This window comes from Triticum aestivum, chromosome 6B (genome assembly GCF_018294505.1).
Source record: "Triticum aestivum cultivar Chinese Spring chromosome 6B, IWGSC CS RefSeq v2.1, whole genome shotgun sequence".
Lineage (NCBI taxonomy): Eukaryota > Viridiplantae > Streptophyta > Magnoliopsida > Poales > Poaceae > Triticum > Triticum aestivum.
In genome coordinates this window covers 527,628,862-527,641,529 of record NC_057810.1, presented here as the reverse complement: position 1 = coordinate 527,641,529, position 12,668 = coordinate 527,628,862, and the positions used below count along the sequence as shown (strand labels likewise).

General features: G+C 44.9%; 1 protein-coding gene across 1 annotated transcript; it reads right to left on the bottom strand.

Annotated features, from left to right (window-relative positions):
* Window positions 1–4,302: 4,302 nt before the first annotated feature.
* LOC123134358 (uncharacterized) lies at window positions 4,303–7,337 on the bottom strand. Its single transcript, XM_044553627.1, has 2 exons — window positions 6,876–7,337; window positions 4,303–4,419 (listed from the first exon to the last, which is right to left on the bottom strand). The coding sequence occupies exons 1-2, from the start codon at window positions 7,285–7,287 to the stop codon at window positions 4,319–4,321; spliced, it is 513 nt and encodes a 170-aa protein (XP_044409562.1). The 5' UTR covers window positions 7,288–7,337; the 3' UTR covers window positions 4,303–4,318.
* Window positions 7,338–12,668: the final 5,331 nt, after the last annotated feature.

The following is a 12,668-nucleotide window of genomic DNA, read 5'->3' as shown; positions in this document are numbered from 1 at the left end:
TCCAACGTACTTACGAATAGGTAAGCGGCAGCTCGGCTACGACAGAATGCTTATGAGGGAAACAAACTGGGGTTAACCCATGAATGAGCATAAGATTATCTCTCGAGTTGAACATATAGAATACATCGAGAGTAAGGTATGAAGGTACAATAAGAGGTTCCAAGCGGATAGATAGTTGCTCGAAGTCTGAACCAGAGTGAGAAAGGGGTTCAGAGCAGCGAGAGTAAGTATTGCATCTGATACCAGAATAGAGCACTAGGAAGGTGGTCCGTGAATTAAATATGAAGCCAAGCGTGAGGAATAACCATTAGAAACAGGGTTGTACAGGAGAGTCAGGTTTCGATCCTGTGGAACTTTGGGTTATGGGCCCACCATATGGGTTAAAAGTAGGAAGGGCGGTGACATCTTGCACGATCATGTAAGCAAGGCAAGTCAGAGGATAGCCTGTCATTTATGTCGGCAACAACAGCGGTACCAAGGTCGAGGGACGAAGAGAACCATTTTCCTGCTCGTTGAAACAAGGCGGGCCAATAGGCAAAGTTCTCATCCATCGGTGGTTACCGGAATGTTATCAACAAAAGTACCAGGGTCTTTCTAATAGAATTGTAGAACGAGGTGTTTACACAAGCATGAGAATATTACTGCTTAGATCATATAGATCACAAGAAAGGTTAAACCAAAAAATGGAAAGGAAAATAGGATTATCAGATTTAAACAGAACAATGGAAAGGAAAATGTGTTTAAACACGTATTTCAAGGGTATATCCTTCCCACGGACAAGTAGGGCATGATATCCATGACATGATATAAAGTAGAAAACCCTTTAGGTAAGGGGAGAGAAACTTCATGACATTACCCATACAATGGTGTTTGGATAATTGAGTAAGAAACATTTAGCATTGAGCTTCAAATGTTCTTGTTGAAAATAGGAGTACCATAGACAAGCTTCGAGATAGCATTGACATGGTCACTTGGTAAAGATCAGACTTTGGATACACAAAGGGTCCATCAGGAACAACTTATTGAATAAGTCTTACAATTTCCTCATGGAAGATTGGCTAACATTGCTAAAAAAGGAAACTATAACAATATACCCTTCGGGCAGGTGTGTTAGGATGACATCACCTTATCGGGTTAAAGACCAATATTATAACTCCTGGGAATATGTTCCAACCATCATATCTGAGCGAGGTTCAGGTCCGATTGGTGTCAGGATACCCCAGACTCAGGTTCCCGGAGAAGAAGAGGTGCAACACAAATTGACGAGATGACATTATAAGATTCTCGGGAAATGAATTATAAAAGCAAGTTCCAAAACAAAAGTTCATCATTAACCAAGGAGAGGATGTGAAGGTGGCTGATGAACTCAGCGACAATGAATCGACATTTCCAAAAGATGGATTTCCACCAGTATTTGAACAAGGAGATAACTTATGTCAGATCAAATAATATAATGAGGTATGTTCGAGGAAAACATACACAATTAAACATTGATTGAAAGGTGCGCCCGAAATATGGGATTAGGTAGTAGGATCAATGTTACAATGATGATTCGATAACCAATAGTCTAAGAATGAAATATCAACCATTAACTTCAAAGCAATAGGGTTGCTAGAAGTTTTGAAGTCGCACATCATAGTTCAATTATCGGTTCTCCGGTTAGAAACAACACGGGGACCAGGGAATGAACGGATATGGCAAGAAGGATCACTTGTATCAAGAATTCTTAAGAGGTGGTGAAATTCTCACGACATTCTTGACATAAAAGATGGCAATACTCCAAGGTAAATAAGAACAAATGATAGATAGCAAGGATCTCAAGGTATAACACAAAACATGAACAAGTTTGTGTTGGTGGAAGGCAAGAATGTTGCCGATGATAACACAATTCATCGAGGGGCAAGGATGGTATTTCTCATCATGAATTCAATTGATATCCTTGAGGAACTCAGAATGTTGCTGATGATCATGACAAATTTTGTCGAGAGGTTTCATGGAGATGTAATCGATCGGCGATGACATCAAATAAAAGGAATGATGAAGCGAAAGGTTATCGGAACCATGGGTACGACACAAAATTGAAATCAAGTTTGTTGTTCGAGGAGAATTGATATGATGAGGAAGATCGACGCATGATTTGCTCATCATCGAAAATTGTGCTCTGAGAAGAAGGACCGGGTAGCACAATTAAAATTTAGCATGATAATGATATAGCCGATTAGGCTAGGAATGACTTGAAGGATTATTAAACTCATAAGCAACAAAAATTTCTTAGAATTAATGAATCGGATTACAGACTCGATTCACTATCAGTGTCCCTGAGTGACTAACAACTCAGAACCCGGGGAAAAACTGGAATCGGTGAAAAATAATACTTGAAGAAGAACTCATACGAAGTAATATGGTTCTGTGATTTTATCGAGATACCACGGGGTAATACTTGAAGGTAGAACATAATAGAGGTTGCAGATGTGTATTGATCTGCAGAAGACAAGTGTTTTAACTAGTCCGAGAAATGAAATCAAGGAGAAAATATGATCGGAACCACGATTGCAAAGGATCAATTCACGGATACAACATGATATTATATCAAGGGAATAGTTATTATTACAAGAAGCTCCCATGATAGGATATACATCGTGTCCATGGGCATGAACACAAAGTTCAAGGTCGACTCCCACTTCTCCAATGCATAATCTTTCATTCATTGCTCTAATAAAAATGATTTCAGTGTGAAAAACTACCGGGTGAATTACTTAGAGGAGTATGACCCGTGAAAAGTTTTCGGGTTCACACAGATTAAGGAAGGCATAAGGTTCAACCCATCAGGATATCTTAGAAACATATAACACAAGTTTCAAGAGTAAATATCACCAGCTCGAAAGCATAGCATGGTTGGGCAAATCAGAGAATAGGATTTACTAATGGCATTATGTATCAGGGAAGAATTCACAAGGCGATTAAGTATGAAGGACATTGTCGAATAATAATCCAACAAAGGATCTGACGGTCCATAGCGGAGCTGATGTGAGCATCGGCACACAACCAGTTGAAGAAAGAATGCAAGGGCTTCAGATTATAGAACATCTGAATGATTTGATGCTTAGATATCAAAGGAATTATGATTTCCAAATCGAAGGATCAGAAGCAGACGCTCTGATCAAGGGTGGATAAGCTCAATAGACCTAAGGGTACAATTGACGGTAAATAGATTGGCCGAGAACAAGCTCGTGTTCAAAATGACGTTGAGCCAGAAAGATAATTTAAAAGGATCAACTAATGATTGCATGCATTCACACTCATGTTGAATCAATAGGATCAAAATGACGGTATCTAAGGATACTAACGAATATTGCCAGACATATGGAAAGCATCCATAATGCAAGCAGACAAGTATTGCAGAGCAATAAGCTACTGAGGATTTTTGGAGGATCGAATAGTATTTAGAAGACCATTGTGAAGCACATGAACAACTGGGGATGAGCGGATACTCGATAAGGACGAGAAATTATCCGTAGGGGTGTTCAGGTGGAAAGGAACTGCAAGGCAGTAGGCACAAAATATTCCCAAAACAATAGAGAGGATTTCAGGGTATCTTCTAATAACAAGATCAACTAGGAATAAAAGTAAGAACGACAAGTGTATGTAGTTATACATAGGGATATTTTGGTGGTAGGGAATTGCAAAAGCAATGGGCACAAAGTCTCGAAAGAGTATCGAAGAGTAACCTTGAAATCTTCAGGTGCAGCCGGCGATCATCTAGATTGAAGGGGCTCTCCGGGAGAAAGTGTTTTTGAGAACCTAAAGTTAGATATTTAGAAAATCATTTAACCCGAATAGAAGAGAGATCAGAATCCCAGAGTATAGACGAGGAATAAAAGATCCTAATACCACTCAATGGCGACGTGGGCCCATGGGCTACACAGCCATGTTAGTAAAACAGTTTTCATCGACTAGACTCAACTTCGGCCAAGGAGTATGGGAGGGGATTCCTACAGGTAGTCGGCTCTGATACCAACTTGTGACACCCCTGATTCAATCGTACACTAATCATGCACGCAAACGTGTACGATCAAGATCAGGGACTCACGAGAAGATATCACAACACAACTCTAAAACATAAATAAGTCATACAAGCATCATAATACAAACCAGGGGCCTCGAGGGCTCGAATACAAGTACTCGATCATAGACGAGTCAGCGAACGCAATAATATCTGAGCACAGACATAAGTTAAACAAGTTGCCATAAGATGTCTAGCACAAATTGGGAAACAGATCGAAAGAGGCGCAAGCCTCCTGCCTGGGATCCTCCTAAACTACTCATGGTCGTCATCACCGGCCTGCACGTAGTAGTAGGCACCTCCAGTGTAGTAGGAGTCGTCGTCGACGGTGGCGTCTGGCTCCTGGGCTCCAACATCTGGTTGCGGCATCCGAGAAGAAGAGCAAAAGGGGGGAAAGAGGGAGCAAAGCAACCGTGAGTACTCATCCAAAGTACTCGCAAGCAAGGAACTACACTACATATGCATGGGTATATGTGTAAAGAGGCAATATCGATGGACTGAAGTGTATAATGCCAGAATAAGAGGGGGATAGCTAGTCCTATCGAAGACTACGCTTCTGGCAGCCTCCATATTGCAGCATGTAGAAGAGAGTAGATTGAAGTCCTCCAAGTAGCATCGTAGCATAATCCTACCCGGCGATCCTCCCCTCATCGCCCTGTGGGAAAGCGATCACCGGGTTATCTCTGGAACTTGTCTGGGTGTGTTTTATTAAGTATCCGGTTCTAGTTGTCACAAGGTTAAGGTACAACTCCGGGTCATCCTTTTATCGAGGGACACGGCTATTCGAATAGATAAACTTCCCTGCAGGGGTGCACCACATAACCCAACACGCTCGATCCCATTTGGCCGGACACACTTTCCTAGGTCATGCCCGGCCTCGGAAGATCAACACGTCGCAGCCCCACCTAGGCACAATAGAGAGGTCAGCACGCCGGTCTAAATCCTATGGCGCAGGGGTCTGGGCCCATCGCCCTTTGTACACCTGCATGTTGTGAACGCGGTCGGAAGCAGACCTAGCCTCCCTGATACAAGAGCAGGCGTTCCAGTCCAATCCGGCGCGCGCCGCTCAGTCGCTGACATCACGAAGGCTTTGGATGATACCACGACGTCGAGTGCCCATAACTGTTCCCGCGTAGTTGGTTAGTGCGTATAGGTCAGTGGCCAGACTCAGACAAATACCAAGATCTCATTAAGCGTGTTGTCATGAAGTAACCGCGAATGCCGACCAGGGCCAGGCCCACCTCTCTCCTAGGTGGTCTCAACCTGCCCTGTCGCTCCGCCACAAAGATCCACTTGCGGGTATTCCTACGAGCCGACCCGACTTTAGTCACCACATGTATCATACATTATGTATATAAGTATATACCCGTGATCACCTCCCGAGTCATCACGGCCCGATAGTATAGCATGGCAGACGGACAAGAATGTAGGGCCAATGATGATAAACTAGCATCCTATACTAAGCATTTAGGATTGCGGGTAAGGTATCAATGACTGTAGCAACAATGACAGGCTATGCAACAGAATAGGAGTAACCGAATATTAACATGCTACACTACTCTAATGCAAGCAGTATAGAGAAGAATAGGCGATATCTGGTGATCAAGGGGGGCTTGCCTGGTTGCTCTGGCAAGAAGGAGGGGTTGTCAACTCCGTAGTCGAACTGGGCAGCAGCAGTGTCGGTCTCGTAGTCTACCGGAGAGAAGAGGGGGAAAGAAACAATAAATATAATGCAAACATTTGCATGACGATGCATGACATGACAACGAGCGGTGCTAGGTGTGCCCAATCGCGGTAGTAGGTGATATCGACGAAGGGGGGAAACATCCGGGAAAGTATTCCCGGTGTTTCGCATTTTCGGACAGATGAACCGGAGGGGGAAAGTTGCGTGTTTCCTATGCTAGGGATGTGTGGCTGACGAACAGGCTGCATATTCGGATTCGTCTCATCGTTCTGAGCAACTTTCATGTACAAAGTTTTTTCATCCGAGCTACGGTTTTTTTTATATTAATTTAAAAAGGATTTAATCAATTTTTGGAATTATCAGAATTAATTTAGAAAAGGCAAGTATGATGTTAGCGGGACCAAAGGTTGACTAGGTCAACCCTGCAGGTGGGTCTTGTTCGTCATGGTCACAGGCTAATTAAGCGGTTAATTAATTTAACCAAATGATTAGGTTAATTAAACATCATTAATTAAGTTAACTACTTAATTAATTAATTAACTAATTGTTTTAATTATTATATTTTTCCTTTTCTTCTCTTTTATTATAAACATGTTGGGGATGGGCCCCGGCTGTCTTTGGGCCAGGGCCATAGCGGGCACAGGGGGATGCGGGCGCCCGAGTTACGGGCGGGCGCTGCGGGCAACGAGCAGCGGCGAAGGGGGCGGGCGCGCAGCCTGGCTCCGATGGCCATGGCCGCAGCTGGAGCGGCGCGGCACGGGCCACAGCAGGTGCGAGTGCTCCGGGGAGGAGGTCGCGGCTCCGGGGCGGTAGCGGTTGGTCAGCAGCGAGGCAACGGCGGGGCGGCGCCAAGGCGTGGGGCGGAGATGGTCGTGAGCGGGCGAGTGGCACGAGCAGCAGGGGCCACAAGCATGCGTCGAGGAGCTCGAGCTCGATGGAAGCGATGCAACGAGCAAAATGAGTGGCGCTAAGTTCTTACGGTGTCTACTCGAAGCCTCCGGCTCTCTGGTTGGCATAGCAGGCCAGGACAGGCACTACAGCAACGGCGACGGAGCTCCGACAACAGCAATAGCTAGCAACGAGCTCGGATTCGAGCGTAAACAAGAGGGCTTTTGTCGCGGTGCTCACCGGGGAGGCACACGTAGGCCCGGTGGAAGCTTTGGAGCAGCGGGGGCGATGTAGTCGTCGAAGAACGCCGGTGATGCAGACGAGGGAATCGGCTCGATCCGCGAGTTGTGGCATCGCCCGGGTCCGTTTGATCCTCGTCGTTGATGAAGAAGAGGCGGGTAAAGTTCCTGGACACGGAGAGGCGGAGAGGGGCAGCCGGTTGTCGCGTGGACGGAGCCATGGCGTCGATGGTGCTTGGGTGCGGGCGGATCTGGAGAAGAGGGCGAGGCCAAAGGGAGATAGAGCAGGCGTGGGCCACAGAGAGAGAGGGGATAAATATCCCAGGGGGAGGCGAAGTGGCCTCCTTATCTCCCCCCGCGGCGCTGTAGCGGCGTGGCCGGCGAGGGGGCTCGGCGGCAATGCGCGGGCACATGTCGGTTGAACAGGAGAAGGGGAAGATGACACGGGAGGCGGGGTGGGCCGCTCGGCCTTTGCCCAGTTGGGCTGGCCAACTTGGGCCACAGGTGGCCTAGAGGGGGGGTTTAGTTTTTCTTTTCTTTTTTTACTTGTTTCTCTAATTTCCAATATACCTTAGTTTTAGTAAAATATCGAAGTTGTACCTAATTTAGTATATGTAAATATGCCCTAACCACATTTAACTTGGCACATAAAGTAAAATAGTTTGTGAGGGTTTGTTATTATAAAAGCTTTTAAATAATTGTTTTTGCTACTGTTTTGTTCATTTTAGAGTATTTAAATATTTTATAAAAGTGTGATTTCTCCACCACAATTACCTATGCATTATTTGGTTCACTCCGAACATTTTAGTTTCAATATCCGAAAACTTTTATTGTTTGCTTGATTTTGGATTTGAATTTGAATCGGTTTCGAACTAACGTGAGATTAGCAACAATAATCAAAGTGATGTGGCATCATTACCAGAGAATTACTATAGCTTAATTATCCGGGCATCACAATTCTCCTCCACTACAAGAAATCTCGTCCCGAGATGTAAGAGCGGGACTAAGGGGTGAAGGTCTGGTTATGAAATTCTAACGAATCTTCTCGGTCTTGGTTGCTCTTCTTGAAGAGGTTGATCCATTATATTGACGTCTTCATTTCTCTGCTTCAGGTCATCATGGTGAAGTCATCCTTTTCTTCAGGAACTCCAACGTACTTACGAATAGGTAAGCGGCAGCTCGGCTACGACAGAATGCTTATGAGGGAAACAAACTGGGGTTAACCCATGAATGAGCATAAGATTATCTCTCGAGTTGAACATATAGAATACATCGAGAGTAAGGTATGAAGGTACAATAAGAGGTTCCAAGCGGATAGATAGTTGCTCGAAGTCTGAACCAGAGTGAGAAAGGGGTTCAGAGCAGCGAGAGTAAGTATTGCATCTGATACCAGAATAGAGCACTAGGAAGGTGGTCCGTGAATTAAATATGAAGCCAAGCGTGAGGAATAACCATTAGAAACAGGGTTGTACAGGAGAGTCAGGTTTCGATCATGTGGAACTGTGGGTTATGGGCCCACCATGTGGGTTAAAAGTAGGAAGGGCGGTGACATCTTGCATGATCATGTAAGCAAGGCAAGTCAGAGGATAGCATGTCATTTATCTCGGCAACAACAGCGGTACCAAGGGCGAGGGACGAAGAGAACCATTTTCCTGCTCGTTGAAATGAGGCGGACCAATAGGCAAAGTTCCCATCCATCGGTGGTTACCGGAATGTTATCAACGAAAGTAACAGGGTCTTTCTAATAGAATTGTAGAATGAGGTGTTTACAAAAGCAGGAGAATATTACTGCTTAGATCATATAGATCACAAGAAAGGTTAAAACAAACAATGGAAAGGAAAATATGATTATCAGATTTAAACAGAACAATGGAAAGGAAAATGTGTTTAAACACATATTTCAAGGGTATATCCTTCCCACAGACAAGTAGGGCATGATATCCATGACATGATATAAAGTAGAAAACCCTTTAGGTAAGGGGAGAGAAACTTCATGACATTACCCATACAATGGTGTTTGGATAATTGAGCAAGAAACATTTAGCATTGAGCTTCAAATGTTCTTGTTGAAAATAGGAGTACCATATACAAGCTTCGAGATAGCATTGACATGGTCACTCGGTAAAGATCAAACTTTGGATACACAAAGGATCCATCAGGAACAACTTATTGAATAAGTCTTACAATTTCCTCATGGAAGAATGGCTAACATTGCTAATAAAAGGAAACTATAACAATAGACCCTTCGGGCAGGTGTGTTAGGATGACATCACCTTATCGGGTTAAAGACCAATGTTATAACTCTTGGGAATATGTTCCAACCATCATATCTGACCGAGGTTCAGGTCCGATTGGTGTTAGGATACACCAGACTCAGGTTCCCGGAGAAGAAGAGGTGCAACACAAATCGACAAGATGACATTATAAGATTCTCGGGAAATGAACTATAGAAGCAAGTTCCAAAACAAAAGTTCATCATTAACCAAGGAGAGGATGTGGAGGTGGCTGATGAACTCGGCGACAATGAATCAAGATTTCCAAAAGATGGATTTCCACCAATATTTGAACAAGGAGATAACATATGTTAGATCAAATGATATAATGAGGTATGTTCGAGGAAAACATACACAGTTAAACATTGATTCAAAGGTGCGCCCGAAATATGGGATTAGGTAGTACGATCAATGTTAGAATGATGATTCGATAACCAATAGTCTAAGAATGAAATCTCGACCATTAACTTCAAAGCAATAGGGTTGCTAGAAGTTTTGAAGTCGCATATCATAGTTCAATTATCGGTTGTCCGGTTAGAAACAACACGGGGACCAGGGAATGAATGGATATGGCAAGAAGGATCACCTGTATCAAGAATTCTTAAGAGGTGGTGAAATTCAGAGGAGATTCAAATATTTCTCATAGATAAACTTGATCATAAACCCACAATTCATTGGATCTCGACAAACACACCGTAAAAAGAGTTACATCGAATAGATCTCCAAGAAGATCAAGGAGATCTTTGTATTGAGGTTCAAAGAGAGAGAAGAAGCCATCTAGCTAATAACTATGGACCCGAAGGTCTATGGTAAACTACTCACAACTCATCGGAGAGGCCTTGGAGATGATGTAGAGGCCCTCCGTGGTCGATTCCCCCTCCGGCGGAGCGCCGGCGAAGGCTCCAAGATGGGATCTCGCGGATACAGAAGGTTGCGGCGGTGGAAATAGTTCCTCGTGGTGCTTCTGGATGTTTTCAGGGTCCGTGGATATATATAGGAGGAAGAAGTATGTCGGTTGACGCTCGAGGGGCCCACGAGGGTGGGGGCGTGCCCACCCCCTTAGGGTGCACCGGGCACCCTTGTGGCTGCATCGTTCGCTTCTTCATGTCCACTCCAAGTCTCCTGGATTGCGTTTGTTCCAAAAAGATCGCTTCCGAAGGTTTCATTCCATTTGGACTCCGTTTGATATTCCTTTCCTTTGAAACACTAAAATAGGCAAAAAAAACAGCAATTCGGGTTGGGCCTCCGGTTAGTAGGTTAGTCCCGAAAATGATATAAAAGTGTAGAGTAAATCCCATAAACATCTAAAACAGGTAATGTAGTAGCATGGAACAATCAAAAATTATAGATACGTTGGAGACATATCAGCAACCCAGCTTGGCCAAAACTTAAGTCATATCGATGCATATAATGGCGAAAAAAGGTACATATGGAAAAAGGACGCATATGCAGTGGGCTTGATGCCCGGAAGATAATTATATTAAGCTTCTATATAAGAAGCCCCCAGGTATCATGAGCACACATACTTGAAGATTAGTGCTTCACAAGTGTGTAGTCTAGCCACACTAAAGCTTTAGAGCTACAAAAGAAAAAGCGAGAAGAGAGCTAAAAAGTAATTAAAAAGGAACACAGGGAAGGAGACGAACAAAGAGTTCGGCGCTAGGCGTAGAATCTTCGGAGTCTGTCCGCGTTCCATGGGTTCGGCCCGAGGCAATTATCTGATGCATCACGCAGGCGATACGCTCCTCCGGTGAGAACTTTGTCAATAATGAAGGGACCCTCTCACTTGGCCTTGAGTTTGTCCTTTTTCTTCTCTGGTAGACGTAGAACGAGTTTGCCAATATTTTAAGTCTTGCCCCGTACTTCTCTTCTTTGATACCTGTGAGCCTGTTGTTGATAGAATGCGGAACATGCTTTTGCAACGTCGCACTCCTCTTCCAGGGCATCTAAACTGTCCTGCCGATCGAGCTCGGCCTCTCTCTCTTCATACATGTGCACTCGAGGTGAGTCATGAATAATATCCCAGGGCAACACGGCCTCTGCGCCGTACACCATGAAGAAAGGTGTATATTCGGTGGTGCGATTTGGTGTGGCCCGCAGCCCCCAGAGTACGAAGTCAAGCTCCTCAACCCAGTGAGCGTCTGATTCTTTTAAGGATCACACTAGTCTGGGTTTAATGCCACTCATAATAAGACCATTGGCTTGTTCGACTTGAGCGTTTGTTTGAGGGTGATAGACAGAGGCGTAATCGAGCTTAATACACATGTTGTCGCACCAAGTTTTCACCTTATCGGCTGTGAAATTGGATCTGTTGTCGGTGATGATGCTGTGGGGGATACCATAACGGTGCACAACACCCGATATGAAGTCTATCGCGGGTCCGGATTAGGGTGTTTTAACTAGTTTGGCCTCTATCCATTTGGTGAATTTATCCACCATGACCAACAAGTATTTTTTCTTATGGCTTCCTCCTTTAAGGGGTCCGACCATATCAAGCCCCCAGACCACAAAAGGCCAAGTTATGGGGATTGTTTGTAGAGCGGTGGGTGGCATATGGCTTTGGTTGGCGAAAAGCTGGCATCCGACGCAATGTTGGACGAGGTCTTGTGTGTCTGCTCAGGCCGTCGGCCAGTAGAAACCTGTATGGAAGGCCTTGCTTACAAGGGCCCGAGCTGCGGTGTGGTGACCGCCGAGGCCGGCATGAATTTCAGCCAAAAGCTGCCGCCCTTCCTCCTTGAAGATACATCTTTGAAGTACTCCGATAGCGCTTTTCTTATAAAGCTCTCCCTCATGGACTTTGTAGGCTTTAGAGCGCCACACAATGCAGCGTGCCTCATTTTGATCCTCGGGGAGTTCTTGCCTATTAAGGTAGGCCAAGAAGGGTTAGGTCCATGGGGCGATAACAACCATGATGAGTGGGCTGAAGGTGTTATTTTGGTGTCGGAGCCCCCGATTATGTCAGTGTGTTCGGAATCTGGGGTTGTGGTCGGATCCGGACTAATGTTGCCGGTCTCCCCTTGCCACACCATGGATAGCTTGAACAACCTTTCCAGAAAGATGTTAGGTGGGACAAGGTCGCGCTTAGCGCCAACGCGGGCGAGGACATCTGCTGCTTGATTGTTTTCTCGAGCCACATGATGAAATTTGAGCCCCTCGAACCGAGCTGACATTTTAAGGATGGCATTACGATAGGCCGCCATTTTCGGATCTTTGGCATCGAAGTCTCCATTTATTTGAGATATTGCGAGGTCTGAATCCCCACGCACTTGCAGGCGCTGAATGCCCATGGAGACGACCATCCGAAGACCATGCAACGGAGCCTCGTATTCGGCTGCATTGTTGGAGTCTGTGTATAATATTTGGAGTACGTATTGGAATGTATCTCCAATGGGGGTGTTAGGACAACACCTGCTCCCAGACCTGCCAGCATTTTAGAGTTGTCGAAGTGCATGATCCAATTGGAGTATGTGTCGTACTCTTTAGGGAGTTTGGCCTCTGTCCATTTGGCAATGAAGTCTGCC